The sequence below is a fragment of the Nanorana parkeri genome, unplaced genomic scaffold, assembly GCF_000935625.1.
Source record: "Nanorana parkeri isolate BGI_ZX_2015 unplaced genomic scaffold, ASM93562v1 scaffold263, whole genome shotgun sequence".
Lineage (NCBI taxonomy): Eukaryota > Metazoa > Chordata > Amphibia > Anura > Dicroglossidae > Nanorana > Nanorana parkeri.
Genome location: NW_017306531.1, coordinates 1,214,239 through 1,231,518, shown reverse-complemented (window position 1 = coordinate 1,231,518; position 17,280 = coordinate 1,214,239). Strand labels below are relative to the sequence as shown.

Here is a 17,280-nt window from a genome sequence, read left to right as displayed (position 1 = left end):
GTACCCAATGTCGTGCATTCCATTGCAGTGTGACCTGGGTCGTGACTTAATGACCAAGCACAAATGTGGGTCTTGAGATTACACACGTTGAGAACTACTGTACTAAAAGATCAGTCAAGAGAACACATTTTTTTTTTTTTTTTAACAGATTAACATCAACACAATCTTTGATAACCAATGCACATTTTCAGCCTACATATTCCTGATCACAACAGAAGGCCTGAGAAATCAGCATAATATTCAGCAACTTGTGCTGAGCAAAGTATGGTTTCTGGTACATTAAACCTGAATGAGGGCAAACCAGGAAATTAAATTAGACCTGAAACTGAGATTGTGAGATATACATGGGTGACTCTGCGAGTGGTTTCCACAAAAGGGGGTTACAGTGAATATACCAATTCAATTACATAATCAACATTCATGAGACAGCAGGAAAATCTACTCAATGACAATCTATATGAGTCAGAGTTACTGAAAATTCCTGGCAATGTTATTACCTTTTGTGAACACTTAATGTATCAGATATGTATCCCTCCGAACACATTAAGACGTCGTACATTAGTTACCCATCTTAGACATTAGCCATAAATATTGGATGCATCATTTTTTTTAACAAACCTAATTCTGCATATATCTGTGATTAAAAAAACTTTTAAACATAGGCATGCTTTACATTTTCTAAAGTTTAACATAGTAAGCAGAGTACCCCATTCTAGATAACATACTTAATATGGAATATGTGGGGGGAAAATGGACATGACCTAGCAGCTAGATTGCCAAACAATGCTTGGCTGTGACTAATTGGATATGGTCATATGACAGATCCTTTTTTTTTTTTCTTGGACGCTACACTTCAGTTAGCCATCAAACACCAGACCAATAGACTAGTACTTGGACATATATACATTTGTGGAATCTGCGACAGTGAGCTATCATCCCTTATGAGACAACAGAAAAGCAACAAAGGAGCGCCACAACAAAACAGTGACTCTGGTGAGAAAACTACAAAACAGTACAACCAGTGCCCTGATCATGTACCACTGTACTTCACTTCAGTTAGCTCAGTTGTGGACAGTGGTACATGATCAGGGCACTGGTTGTACTGTTTTGCAGTTTTCTCACCAGAGTCACTGTTTTGCAACACTCCTTTATTAATCTAGTTCTTATCGCCAATAAATGCGTTAGGTTGTGGCGCTTCTTTGTTGCTTTTCTGTTGTCTCCTAGTACCACACTGGACACCTCGGCCTGCTACAGGAGCTTGCACACCTACCACTGGCACCATCAGATTCCCCCATCCAGTTTAAAATCATCCATTTTGAGTGTGCTTGACATCCCCATGTTTGCTGATATCATCCCTTATCATACTTCTTTATTTGTAAGAGTAACTGTCACACTTCCCTGTGTCATGATCCGGCACCAGGTTTTGCCTCCTGTCCCATGTGCTTGGCTTCCTGCCAATCCACGCTGAACCTCTGTGTTAAATGTTCAGCTCACCTGTTGCCCGCTGTTTGAGCAACGTGTCATTACACTTGACCGGACCCCCTGTGTACTATTTGCCTTGGATCCCTGTGGATTGCTATTTACCTGCCTTGTCTCTTTTGTCTCCTGTGATTCCTTTGTGCTCCCTGTGAGATCCTGCTTACTTGTGATTTGGTCTTTCTCCTGTGTGGCTGTTTGTCCTTGCAGCCTTGCTCCTCTGTTATCTCCGGATAGCCGTGTTTTGTCGTCTCTCTGTTGACTCCTTGTGTTCCCTTCCACTGTTGTTTGGTCTCCTGCTCCCTCTGTATCCTGTTTTGCTGTTTGTGTACAGGCCTTGCCCATGTCTGCCTTTGTGTCGAGCCTTGGTGCTGCAACCAGTTTCCTGAGTCTGTGCGGGTGCGCTAGGGGGCCGCAACCTTGAAGGAGTCCAGCAGCCAGTCATCCTCACAATTAGAGGCTCTGTGGAAGACCTGGCCCTTCTTAGATCCTGTGCCTCTAGTGCCTCCCCGATAATGCACAGACTTCTTGTTTCCGAGTCCCCTGGCCTGTACGCCAGGCTTCACTCAAGCTTGCTACTCTAACCCGCTCTGCAAGACTTGGAGCTCTCATTCTCCATTTATGTATTTTCCGTACTGCCAAACCAACAGCATTTATTATGTGATTCAGTACTACGCATACAAAAGACAGTTTACTAAAATACATGTGTAAGTTCCATAGCAATCATAATCTTCAAACAAATGAATGCTCTTTCTAATTATCATTAATGATAACAGACCATTATGGCAAATAATGATCGTTACAGCTTAGTGAATTGAGCCTTATATGTTTTTCCTATGGAAAACGGCCATTGCCTTACAGGAGCGATTTCCCCTAGTTCATACCAGTTTAGCTACCTACATAGATTAGCCACCTAACAACACGTTTTATATCTGTGTGCATATACCAAGACAGAGAAACACCCCACAGGATGGATTGCAGATTCTACTGCTGCACTGAGGCCAATTTAGGCAGAGATCGTGCTTAGAAGAAAGCTAATTAAATATTTATAAGTCTTTTTACTTGTTTCTTTGTATGACTTTGCTCTTTATATCATAATGCTCATAACTTTTTTTCTGAGTTCTTCCTCAACAATTATTTTAGGAACAACTAATGGCAAAGACCAGATAACGAGCAGAGAAAATACTGGCAAAAGAATGGTGGTAATTAGAAGTACATGTTCAATTATTCATTCTTCCCCGTGGAACAAATTACAGTTCACCTTTCTGTACATTATCTTCACTTTGTTCAGTCCCACCAGGAAACCTACCAGATGGACCTGTAACGAGTTAAAAAGATCTGCTCTACCTGGAATAAGGATCTAACTGATGGATGCTGTGCAGGACTGGAATGACAGCATGCATGGGGCAAAAGCTACAGAGGCTGTACTCTTGTTATACTTCTGCTGTAAACCATCATAGACTGTCTATCTTATTTTAGTTGCCATGGAAAGCACTATATATTTACACTAACAATCTCTCCTGATTCTGTACAGTGTCATCTGGGGCCGCTAAACAATATAGCTAGAATATAAGATTTATTACACTAGGCAATTCTTATAATGCTATATTATGGCTGAGTAGTATGTTCCCCTCAATAACGTTTGAATTCTTAGTTCACAGATGAGATGCATTATGGCATGAGGCTTTGTTTTTCCCATCCTGAACTATTTATGGAAATAAATGGTATAAATAATGGTGCAGTGTTCCACAAGTGTATGCTTATCCTCATAGTAACATTGGTCTGCTGCAGCCACTTTTTCCTCCAAAAGAAAGAAGACTTGTAGCATGTGGGAAAAGAGAACACATTTGTACAAAACTACTACTACCCTAAGCCCCCATTCCCACTTCTGCGATGCGACATGGCAAAGGTTCTGCAAAGTGTATTCTAGTGCACTGCGGTAAGGCAGCCCAATTATTGGAATAGGCTGCCAACCGTAGCAAAGTACTAATTTGTAAGAAAGTGCTTAAGCAAGGACCTTTACAGTGACCCTGTCACCAACTTCAAATACAACAACTTCCTGTAAAGAAGAATATAAATACTTATATTCTCCATCTCCTGGGTCCCCCACAGTGATCAGTGGTTCCTCCTGCCCACCTCCGCATGAATACAGGAAACCGCAGTGACATGAAGGTCAGTGGGAGGATGTTATTATGCCTTTTTATAATGTTGTACGCAGAACAGACTTATGTGTTAGAAAATGTAAATAATTAGATAGATAGATAGATAGATAGATAGATTTTTTTTTTTTTTTTTACACAAGGATTTTTATAATGTTGTACGCAGAACAGACTTATGTGTTAGAAAATGTAAATAATTAGATAGATAGATAGATAGATAGATAGATTTTTTTTTTTTTTTTTACACAAAGGATGCTGCAAAAAACAAATGTGCATTTTACAATCATGCTGCATAAGTGAACATATTTAAACTGGACACACATATGAGCCAAAACCTCATTGCTAACCTTGATATTTGCGTTTCAGTACCTAAATGCAATACTTGAATCTATAAAGCACAAAGACATGTAACGTTAACTTCAAAATCACAGATTGATTTCATAAAATCTTTAAACTCCAAGAAATTCTGAAACAAAACTGCAGGTATTTCAGGTAGCTTTCCAGCAAAGACCACCTCCCCATTATGCCCCTTATGCTGCTAGAGCTCCCTATACAACTCAAACTCCTGGATAAGTGCACCATGTGAACTCACCATAAATTCCAATATGCTCCTGAAATGCCCATATAACCCAAACAACTGACAATGTAGCACTGTACAAACCCTCCACATATCTCAGGGCTACAGCATTACGGAGTGGTGTGGCTTTCTGAAGGTAGGATCTGGCACCTCTGTGTGCCTGCTTTATAATGTCAGTGCTACTTTGTTTACTCTAAAGATATTATAGGTATTCTAAAAATAAAGAATACTCTCAGAAACAATTTTGCACCATGATCCATTTTGAATGAGTTCCTAATTGGGGGTAGCAGTATGAGTCACATACTTGTGTAAAATGGTTCACTATGTGCTAGTGTACCATACAGCTTGAGAAAAATTATAGAACACTGACACTGTCCAGCCCCTCCCACTAACCTCCCACAGCAGAGCGGGAGGGGGGCCAAGTTGCTGCACCATGGGCCTCTGGGTTGTACTTGCCCCCTGGGCTAAAAGTTGCCAGTCAGCCACTGCTCTACAGTACTAAAAATTACAAGATGATCTTGTATCTTTGCTCATTTTCCACTTCTTTAATGTAAACAAGAAACAAATAGTAATTCCCCTATAAACTAAACTACACACCCTCTTGTATTTTATAGCCCTAGGTGACTAGGTATTACTGTTCCTCCACAGACTCAGCTTGATGATTAAGCATTGTCCCCTAAAACTGTGTTACTAGCATGATCACTAGGAGAGAATAAGCTTGAAAAAATCTAATGCAGCCACCACATCTAAGGACTGGTAAACTGCAATATATACAATTTTTGATTTGGGGTTTAGATACGGTTTTATGTTAGTATTTCATTATGCAAATGATAGAATATTTAACACTGCATATGCTTTCTTGGATATTATGTAATGCAAATGTTCATGTTAACTCATATTGTTTTTTATATTTATCAGGTTAATATGGCTCACTACTGCTTGTTACATAAGAGTGTGGATTATTGGCTAAACAAACTACTGTGGACCTCTGCCTACAGTAAGTAAATAAGAGAGAGAACTATACATAATGCACAACAGTATGTATAGTGCAAAGAACAATCCACAGCATCCAATCAGAATATACTTAACTGCAGCCAGTCCAGAACAAAATGGATTGTGACAGGTTGCTATGGGAACCAACCTTTGCTTCCCGCACTTTTATACTGAATAAGCCCTTAAATCTCCAGTTGCACAATAGCACTGATTGACACTGGAACCATGTAGTACTTTGACTTAAAAAAACTCATTAACTGAGATATGTTTTATAGCTGTGGGAAAACCAGGATTCAGAAATCTATATTTATATATATATATATGTGTTTATTTATTAAAATAACAAAGGAAGTGCACCAGTATAAAAAATTAAGATGCTGCATACTTTTACTTCCTCTAATTATACAAGTCTGTATGTCACTCAATGTTTTCCCTTTCATTGTTTATTCTCTAGCAACCAATACAAATTATAAAATACTAACTATATGAAGGGACATCACATTTGTTTTCTGTCTTTGGATCTTTGAAGTTTTACATTATTATCATGTTTTTCATCATTTAAAATAATGCATTTTTTATAGATCATTATATATTACAGCAAGTATTACAGTTCTAATACAAACTTAATATTGGCCTCATTTGTAAATTGTTCTAGTAACCGCGTACAGTGATGTATAGGGTTTAACACTTTTTCTGCAGTTGTTATTCTCATGTATTCTACCCTAGGTGACCGAGTTTTGCATTTTCTTCATAGGCACCAAAAAATCACAGTAGATACTTTAATAGATGCTATAGAATTCAAAGATCGTATCCATGGTTTTTTTCATCCCACGGTACTCCTACAAATGATTGTCAAACTGGTATTTTAAATAGACATTATATAAAACCTGGTATTAGATGTACCCAGTACAAAATAAACTACAACATTGTGTCAGACTATAATGTATGTCTAGTCATAACACAGGAATCTAGAAAACCATGTGCACTTGTGAAACGGTTGGCTATAGGATTTTTTAATAACGTATTTGCCGGCGTATAAGACGACTGGGCATATAAGACAGTAGAAAGGCATCATGGCACACTCACAAGTCAGCATGTAAAAAAACTTGTCTCACCACAAAGGTCAATAACAGAGGTTTGGATACACAACTTCTGCAGAAAATGTTAAAAGCTGCACTGCCGCGCCAAGGCACCTCTTATAGTGCGGTCCTAACTCTAAACTATGAGAGTCTCCATCTTGGAGCACATGGGGGCAGAAGATTTCAAATTGGGTGCAGGTTTGTCAGGAGGAAGCCCAGCCGCCTTAAAGGCACAGGAACACACAAGGGATCCCGCACATCCCAATGGCAGCTGAGAACCCCCATGCGTCACTGCACCAAATCGGTCAAGCAAAACAAATGACAAACGCACTCAACAATTCGTCAACAACTAAGGGATCCCTTGTGTGTTCCTGTGCCTTTAAGGGGCTTCCTCCTGACAAACCTGTACCCAATTTGAAATCTTCTGCCCCCATGTGCTCCAAGATGGAGACTCTCATAGTTTAGAGTTAGAACCGCACTATAAGAGGTGCCTTGGCGCGGCAGTGCGGCCTTCACATTTTCTGCAGAAGACGTGTATCCAAACCTCTGTTATTGACCTTTGTGGTGAGACAAGTTTTTTTACATGCTGACTTGTGAGTGTGCCATGATGCCTTTCTACTGTCTACTGTTTTAAGCCCATTTCGTGTGCACCTTGATGTATAGTTGGTGACGAATTGTTGAGTGCGTTTGTCATTTGTTTTGCTTGGGCATATAAGACGACCCCCTAATTTTTCAATTAAAAAATAGGTTTTGGGCTATACTCGTCGTATAAGACTACCCCCCTTCTGAGGCCACACCCTTTAAAAACATCAGATTTGATTTTAATTAAAATGGTTATGACTTACCAGTACTTAAAATCCTTCAAAATCCTCATCATGGTCATCCTCTGACATCATAAGTTCATCAATGACATCTTGTGCTACATTTGTAAGACAGTCATCATATGGATCTAATTTCGAATCAGATGGTGTGGCCTCAGCTTCCCCTTCATCTTGCCACAAGTAGTCGCCCTCCATACCATCCAATGAATTTGATATGCCACACTTCTTGAAAGACTTACCGTTTCTGCATCAATATCCTTCCAGGCTTTTATGACAAAGTTACACATAACATCCAACTGTGGAGCACGCATGTTTCCTCCTTTTGTGAATTACTTTTCGCCGCTAACCATCCACTCATTCCACTGTTCTCGAATGCGATCTTTGAATGGCTTGTTTGGGCACACATCCAGTGGCTGTATCAATGGCGCCAATCCTGCAGGAATAACTGCCGCATCTATGTTTATTCTTGCCAGCCTTTGCTTTGTGCTAGTAGTTAAATGAGCCCTGAACATATCCCACACCAGTAGGCTACGTTTTTGACGAAATCCACCTGGTCGCCTACTCCATACATTATCAAGCCATAGCTTTACCCCTTCTTCATCCATCCAGGCTTTTTCATTCACATGTACAAAAACTCCAACAGGGAATTTGATTTTTGGCATTGTTTTTCTTTTAAAAATAATAATTGGTCTTAGTTTGGAGCCATCAGCTGTACATGCGAGTACCACTGTAAAGCTGGACTTCTCATGTCCTGTTGTTTTAATTAACACTGTTTTTGCACCTTTTGAATTGACAATTTTATTTCCAACCATATCGAAATTCATTGGAGTTTCATCCATATTTCCGATATTACGTAATGAATAGCCATGTTCCTTGCACCGTTGTATTACATATCGATGGAAACTACTTACTTTGCCTTCGAGATCTGCAGGTAATTTGTGTGCAATTTTGGTCTTTTGCCTCAGTACCAGATTATACCTTTCCTAGAACCTAGTACACCAGGATACAGTGCCCTTAAATCCTTTGCTGTGATCTGGGTTAGATTTGGCCCACTGAAGTGCAAACATACGTATTTTGTTTTTCGTGTCACTACATAACCATTTTGACGATGCTCGTGCACCATGTCAACATGTTTATTGAGTTCTGGCCAAAGTGGGGTGCCTCTTCTTAATGCACACTTACTCCTTGGCATACTCTTTAATGCATCTTCATTTGCTTTCCAGTCTCTGACCATCTTTTCTGTTACTCCATATTGTCTTGCAGCAGCACAGTTATTATGTTCCTTGGCAAAGTTTATAACTTTCAGTTTGAACTGGCTTCATATTTTCTTCTTCTTGCTGGAGCCATTTTGGGGTCTTTCTGTGCCATTGTGGGGTCCTTTTGGGCCATTGTGGGGTCTTTTTCGGCCATTTTGTTAATACAAAATATCAAAAAAATATATATCAGCCTTCCCCTGCATGAAATTCAAGTGTACCGTACAGAAATGCAATGCTAGTTGTATAAAATTCAAATTTACCGTATATAAGCCTTCCAATGTTGTATACAGTATACAGTATGCTGTATATTAGCTTGAATAACGGAATTTATGTGTAGACCAGGCCACTGTATGTGCGGTAATACTGTAGCTTTGGAAATGCAATGCTAGTTGTGTAAAATTCAAATGTACCTTATATCAGCCTTCCAATGTTGTATATAGTATGCTGTATATTAGCTTGAATAACAGGATTTATCTGTAGATCAGGCCACTGTATGTGTGGTAATACTGTACAGTAGCTTCGGCTACATACAGTATACCCTGCTGAGCCAATCACGGCGAGCGATCTACACAGCCAGTCCGAGCAGGCTTTGTATACAATGCTCGCCGTGATTGGCTCAGCGGGGTATACTGAAGCTACCGTACAGTATTACCACACATACAGCGGCCTGGTCGAAGATAAATCCAGTTATTCAAGCTAATATACAGCGTACTGTATACAACATTGGAAGGCTGATATACGGTACATTTGAATTTTACACAACTAGCATTACATTTACGTATTTTCCGGCGTTTACCCAGCGTATAAGACGACCCCCGATTTTCCGGCAATGTGTTTAGGTCTCAAAACTCGTCTTATACGCCGGCAAATACAGTACCTGTAAAAATCCTTTTGTTGGAGTACAGTACAGGACACAGGATCTTTCTTCCTAACCCTAGGTTTTATGCAACTGATTGGACACTTGGAAAAAAAAAAGAGCTGCAGGGACAGCCCCCATATAACCCCCTCCCCCCGCCCCTCTTCTCAGCAAGCCTCAATTTGGTAGCAAGCAATAGGGAGATCATAGGAAGAGAGTGGAGATACTTGTGTCCTCTACTGTACTCCAAGAAAAGGATTTTACAGGTAAGTAAAAAATCGTATTTTCTTAATTGTACAGTACAGGACACGAGAACTTTAGTCTTAACCTTGGGACATCCCCAAGAAGTCAAAATGAGGGTGGGCAACACAGCAAACAAACGCTAACAAGCTCACATGGAACAATGGGCAAGAAAACGCTTAGTAGAGCTCCGAGAGAAGCTGGAAGGGTAATTACACTATCTCAGGTGACTTTGGGAGAAATAAATTACCTTCACCAATCTCCCCCCAACGGCTAAGAAGAGCTTCTCATTGGCCAGGTGACCGCTCTGACCAATGAGTGATCGCCGTTTTCGAGCGTAATTTGAAATGCCTAGCACAGGGCTTTGTTGCTGTGCACGGTGTATGGGTGGTACACCAGCAGCTGCGGAGGGGAAGCAGCATTTGTTCACAGAAAAGAGCAGCTGTGGGGGAGAGGGGGCAGTTTGTTGGTAGCAATTCTATTGTACCAAATTCACCTGGGAAAGTGGAATTACCCTTATGTTCCAAAATGGCATCAGCAGAGGCCTGAGCATCCACTTAGTAATACTTAAAGGAGAACTATGTGGTAACCTTATTTCACTTTAGGGTCACATATACTACATATACTATATGTCCTCCCGTGACCCAAAACTCAGCATATAGCAGGCTATTGCCCACTATATGCATAGAGCGCCGCAGCCAGGGCGGATCCCGACAATACTGTCAAGATCCACCCCACTGGCTGATTGACAGCAGGCTCTGCTTATCTAGAGGCAGAGGCAGCTTTGCCTGCCCTCTCCTCCACCCATCCCCCCATTCATTGCTGGAGGATCGTAGAGGGGAGGGGGGAATCTCTGCAGGCAGATGTTCGGGAAGTAACGAGTGGCGGTATGTTTTCCCGACAGTTTTACTGTCACACATTGGCTCCAACTATGGGGATGAGTGTAAATCACTCACCCCATAGTTCTCCTTTAACAAGCATGTGAACACAATACCAGGTGGCAGCCTTGCAAATCTTGGAAACGGATGCCTTATGCTGTAAAGTCCACAAAGCGCTGACAGACCTAGTATAGTGAGCTTTAACAGGAAAAGGGGGAACCCTATCCTTTTGATTGATTGGAAGCCTGGTCTCCTCCAAAGACCAAGTCCTCAAGACCATGTACCATCTAGGGCATCCAGCACTGCTCCCTAGCTCAACAGGCTTCCATTGTGAGAGCCCCCCAAAGTCATGAGGAGAAATAATTTTTCCAACTCTGGCACTGGATGAGATATCCATCATGCCACCATGAGATGATCCAGAGTGATCCAAGTAGCCAGGACATTGAGTTGCAATGGCCTGGAATGAAACTGGATGTATGGCACTGCCTTGAACATGGCTATGATCAGGCCAAAAACCCTTATGCAAAAGAGAATGGAGGGATGGATCTTGGACTGAAGGGTTCAAATTTGGGAGCGGACAAACCATAGGTTTTTATCTGGAAAGGGCTATGTCCATGAACAGAACCAGGTACTCCAATTGGTGAGTCAGATCCATGGTGGAATTCTAAGATTTGGGAATACAACTAAATCTCCGCAGAGCCTGCACCATCCGCTGGACAGTGGTCAACAGAAAGTGGGCCGACAGAGCCTTTAGGAGGATATTGTTTATATAGCCCATGGAGTGGATTCCCTGAGTGCAAAGCAGAGCCAGTACCGGGCAAGCAGCTTGGTGAAGATCCAAGGCGCCATGGACAGGCCAAATGGAAGGGGATTCACACAAAGCCCCAGCACATCACTAATGTTCACTGAGGCTAACATGTCCCCCTGCTGCAATGACCGACCTGACCAATTCCATGAGAAATTTCTGAACTTGAAGGAATAATAATTGTGTTGCTGCAAATTCAAGATGGGGCTATTGACCCCCTTTTGCCTTGGGAACTGTTTGCATAGAAACCATGAAATCTTTTCTCCACTGGAATGTGAACTATGACTGCCTGAGGGAGCAGCAGTTGGAGTGCAGCATTGAAATCTGCCCTATTTTTGTAGAGGAGAGTAGGTTTGATAGCATGAAGTGGGGTGGAGGCAGAGACTGAAACCTCATTTTGTAGCCCATGTACATGTTGCTCTGGACCCAAAAGTCTGGGATTTTCTGGGATCAGATGATCATTAAGGCTGACAGGTATCCCCCTCACTTCTGCAAGAGGGGCCATCTTCATTGGTCCCAGACTTGATGAGTTTAGTGGGACAAGAATTTATGTGGAAATAAGTTCCCAAAGCCTAAGAAGGAAAAACAAAACTCTTCTTAGCTTCTGGAGCCAAGGGTTTATGTGCAGGAGACCTCGTCTTTTTTTTAATGAAGAGTACTCTTACCCCCTGTGATTTCCTTGATGTAGGCATCCAGGGATATCCCTAAAAGGTGTTGCCATTGAAAAGGCAACCTCTCTACATGCTTTTTGCACAGAAGTCCTGCAGACCAACACTTGAACCAAAATATTGTTCTAATGGCCTTGATTCGGTATCACATTACATTCAACCTGAAAAGAAAATATACCAAGAACATTAATTTTTACCTCTATTTGCATAGAAGGAATGTTAGCAGAGATTCACAAGGCAAATTACTCTGGGAATTGCTTATGAATAGGCACCATATACAATAGTATATACCACTTTTGAATTGATGATGTATTTGCCACATGCTTTTGTTCTTGAGAAAACAGATTTTAAATGTTTTTATGGGTTAGGGTATTTATATTTTTTTGGCGTATACATTTTGAACTTTAATAAACTTTGGTTGGTGCAGCAATTTTTTTAAATTATCATGTCCAATCTGATCTCATCAAAATGTGCCTTTCAATTGGTATGGATGTTAACAGTTAATTATGCACAATTATAGCCAAATGAAAACACTATATTGCCTACAAGTAGTATACTGTATGTTTATAGGTGAATATATTGCCGATGTAAAATCTATTCCTTCCCAAATCTAGAATACAAAAATAAAGCATTATGCGTAGATTCTAGCCAGTATCCTGGGAAGTAAATAACAGTTTTAATGTAAAAAAATATATATTTTAAAATTCAGAAAGTTTAAATAATCCAGACCTAATGTAATTTTATTAGCATAACAAATAATATGTTGCTATGCTTTCCAAATATTTACAGGTTGTCAGGCATTTAGTCTTCTGTCCATGAACATGAAAGACAAACCCTTTGAAAAGGGCAAAGTAAAAGCAAAAGTTTTTTTTTTTTTAAAAGGTGGTCAAACAATACGTAATTTGAATAGGTGAATTTCACTTTTGGCTAGTATTACATAATGGTTTGACGCTATGTAGACATTAATGTATGCATTTTTAGAAGATCTAGGCAAACAGATAAGTAAGTAATTGGAATGGAATATACTGTATATATCCAGTACATCTCTGTGTGTGTGTCTATATATAAATAAATATATATATATCCTTTTTTTAAATCTTATTTTATTTTTTCCTGGTTCAGCTTTGCAGCTTCTAGTGTGACCTCAACGACTCCAGCTTTGTTATTAGATAGCGAATCAGCATAAGGAAGTTGTTAAACTGGACAATAGCAAAAAATAGTGAAATTATCCTTCTGGGTAAGCAGTGTAGCAGAAGTGTGTGAATCACAAGAATAGCCTAGCAGATTTACAAGTAAATCAGCAAATCAAGTTCAGCTATGTGTATGTATATTTATATCGGATGTCAGACAACTTATATCTGCATTATGGAAATGCAGACCTACAGATTGCTAATGTCTTCTCTTGGATTACACCAGCTGCTGGAAGCACTTTTGTAGCTCCGTACGACGTACGTCCTTGGCAGCGAAAGGGTTAATAGGTTGTGATGGTAATGAGGTCTGGGAACCCCAATCCAATTAGAAAACCCCTTGACCCCTCAGTTTGTTGAAATAAGCCACTTCTGGATATGATCAAATGAGAAAAGCATTATACATACTGAGGGGGATTTATCAAAACTGGAGCAGACAAAAGCTGGAGCAGCTGTCTATGGTAACCAATCAGTTTCTGTCTTTCAAACTGAAAAGAGGAGCTGCTTGGTTGCCATGGCCAGCTGCTCCAGACTCTGTCTGCTCCAGTTTTGATAAATCCCCCAACTGTTTTTTTGTTAAAGCGTCTTCAAACAAAATCCTTCACATTGCAGTCTGCCAAGTACCCAAGTTGTTTTTTCAGGCCCGGCTGGTTATGGTCATAGCTTTAAAACCTTAAATGAGAAGGCTATAAACTGATAGTAGCCAGCACACTTAAAAATCCCCAGTTAGTACCCATAGATGGCCTGGCCTGATAACACGCAAATTAACCTCAAATGACCCTGCCTGTAAAACTATTTTACAAATCTCACTCTGTATTCATAACTTTGGACCTGGGGGTGATACATGAATAACAAGAATATATAGATGCCTCAGCAAATACTGATTGCAGACGTACTAAACACTCTGGACTTTGGAGGTCCAGAGGGCTAAGACACACATTACCCCTTCTGAGGGAGGCATTCACCCCAAATATGTCAAATCTGGTATCTATGCAAAGCTAATTTCATATTGCACAATTATCTATTGCTTATCGGGTGGTAACATGTGGGTGCATAAAAATATGGCTACCTTTGTGAAACTGACATTATGGAGGGGGGCAGGTGAGAGGTCATAAAGTGCTTCACCCATACTGTTGCAGTGATACCATCTAGATGTTTACAATAACCTCTAATGCACAAAGCAGCTGGAAGTTCTTGCGTGCCATCAAAAAAAAACTATAGTTTAACATCAAGAAAAGAACCTCTGCCAAGAGCCTTACTTCGAGAGAGCCAATACCAGATCCATTTTCTATCTCACTGCCTGGACTCTGCTGGAACCCATAGAACCCAGGACTTTCCCAAGTCATTTCATTCTTATTCCCTTTTGTTTTACTGTTGTATTATTTGTCTCTCTTTTATGTAACATCTTTTTATGTATAATTTTTCTACGCCTTTTCTTTTATTAAAAACAATCTTTTAAATTCATTAAGAATTCCACTTAAAATATCCTCGTCTCTGCGAAGAGCACTACCATATTGCAAAACCTGTTATATTCCTGTGTGGAGAGGCAGTGGGCGTCAAAGGCATTGCTTAACCACTTGCTGACCTGGGTGTTAAACCCTCTTCCTGCCCAGCCCATTTTTCAGTATTCAGCGCTGCAGTACTTTGACGGACATTTATTCCGTCATGCAGTGCTGTACTGAAATGAATGTTATACAATTTTTTGGGGACAGATAGAGCTTTCTTTTGGTGTTATGTAATCACTACTTGGGTTTTTATTTTTTACTATGTAATGAAAAACGTTCAGAAAATTTTGAAAAAAACAACTGTTTTGTCTATGTTATATTATAAAACATTTATTCGTACCCAATTTTTGGGTAAAATATAAAAGATGGGGTCAGGTCGGGTAAATAGACACTAACATGTCAAGCTTTAAAATGGCGTGCGCCCGCAAAAAACTACCATACCTAAATGGCCATGGGCGATGCTTTAAAAGCTTTTACTGCTCATCAGTTTAGTGTAAACAGTGAGTGATGGCCCTAGAATTATTGCTCTCACTCCAACATTCGCGGCGATATGCAAAATGTGTGGCGTAATCCTTGTTTTCGCACATAGGAGCACCCGACACAAATTTACGTTTATATGTGCATCCACGAGGGGGCAGGGGACTTACGTTTTTTTGGGTGCTTTTCATTTTTTTTTAATGTCCGTGACTTTAATTTTTTTTCTTTTCTACTTTGTTGCTATCACATAGGGGGCTAACAAACCCCTATGTGATAACAAATATACACTCACAGGTCCTCTTTATAGAGACATCAGGGGTCTCTAAGACCCCTAATGTCAACTTGGGACCCCCAAAGAAGTTAATAAAGCAGAGATCTGCTTCTTCAGCTTCTTCTCTGGCTAAAGCAGCCAGAGAAATGACAGCTAAAGGTGGAAGTGATGTAATACACATCACTTCCACCTTTAAAGATCGGTGGAGAGATCAGCAAGTAGGAGAATGTTGATCTCTCCTCTGTGTACAGTTGAGCAGCCGCTATGCCAGTCCTGGGTCCACAGGGGAAATAGTGGAGCCCAGGATAAGCGGCAGCAGATGGGGGGGCACACTGTGCGTTGTCATACAATCTGTAGAGCCGGCCCGAACGCTTGTATGTAACAGCCGGTAACGGCTGTTTACATTCCCGGCGGGATTCTGGGCGCGAGCGAGCAGACAAAAAAAAATCACGTACATGTGCATCCACCTGCTGGGAAGAGTCCACCGTCCGCCCGTGTTTTGACAGAGAAAAAGACTACCATGGATATCAGTTACCTCTAAAATATAAGCACCTTTAGAACAGTTTAACATGTATATTTCTATATATATTCTCCATGGCAGTAAGCTAAAACTTTTATATCTAGTGCTGGGTTGGTTAATATCGGTTACTGTTATTTGTACTTCAACTCTGTTCTTAGCATTACCTTCCTGAATCAGCCTGAATATATACAAAAGGAAAGTGTATGTGAAACATTCCCCAAAGTAACCGTTGGAGAGCTCAGCATAGGTCATCTGGTGTTCCTTTCATAATCAACGGATGTCTACGAGTCAGCAGCTGCATATTACTAAAGTGGCTGGCTGGTGTCAGGAATAGAGAGCAACGCTTGTATGCTGCTGTTTGTTTAGGAGTAAAAGGAAAGCGGCTTACATGGAAATGTCCTTGTGGTGTTGCATTTCTTTAGTTGCGTTCTGGAAATTCAGTCCTAATGTTTCCAACTGTTGCTCTAAATCTGCATGAAAGAAAACCATTATAATTAATAGGTTGGATTCTCTAATTACACATTCAGATTACAAATTGTCTTTAGTTGAAAAAAGAGAAGGTTTGCTCATATGTCTAAGCAGTAGCCAAGAAGTGTTAACACAGATTGCTGAGAGTTTATGCCAAGATAAGGAGTACCTGTCAGAAACTGCAAATTTCTACTGGGCATGAGCATAGGGGAGATAAATATACAAGTTAATGAATTGGAGCATATTGCAGTCTAATGTGCTTTACCAACACAAATACTTAATTTCCCATGAATTAAAAATGATTACACATGTCTTCTGTATCAGTACATGTAGGATAAAATTATAAACTTACTGATACGGTAGACAGGTTTCATCATTTATTATTTATGGGAAATTAATATGATCTCACAAGAATAAATCAAATAGCTGGTGTGACAGCTTGAGTTAAGGTGGTAATCTATAGTAGTAAATGGGCAGATCCATTCCTGCTATGCACTATTTATATACAAGTGGCCATAGGACATATTTAGGGATGAGCTGGAATTACTGGAAAGGAGCAATTTGTTTCCCCCAAATGGCTCAGTTTACTAAGTTTACTACTAAAAACAGACCCCCCCCCCCCTGTGATTTCACTGCCAAAATAAGGAATAAGGAAGTACTTATTAGCATAGCACCTAATAAGGAAGTATTGTGATGTCAATGGGGTTGGGAGTCTTTTTTTTTTCTTTCTTTCTTCATTGTTATCTTGTTGTGTGAAATTCTTTAGTTGTTGGTAACCTGTGTCCGTCCGTTTTTCTACTACGGGCGGACGGCAAGAGGTTAAAAAAGTAATTCAATTAACTCTGTTATTTCCACCTCTTGTGTTTAACCAGAATATATCAGGCAAAACAGTAAAAAGTTGGTCAGATCATGGCTACCTATCCAGTCTTTCTCTAACATTTATGACAACCTTACTCCCTACACCCTAAACACATCTCCACTCTCTACCTCCTCCATGCTAACATACAACCTCCTCCTCTCCCCCACGCTAAAGCTGGCCATATA

General features: G+C 40.3%; 1 protein-coding gene across 1 annotated transcript in view; it reads right to left on the bottom strand.

Annotated features, from left to right (window-relative positions):
- The window catches only part of LOC108787461 (leucine-, glutamate- and lysine-rich protein 1-like), a 70,590-nt gene that overhangs the window by 36,834 nt on the left and 16,476 nt on the right, over window positions 1–17,280 (bottom strand). Inside the window, exon 3 of the mRNA XM_018557031.1 lies at window positions 16,157–16,238. Within this exon, the coding sequence (XP_018412533.1) occupies window positions 16,157–16,238 (82 nt within the window). The remainder of the gene's footprint in view (window positions 1–16,156; window positions 16,239–17,280) is intronic.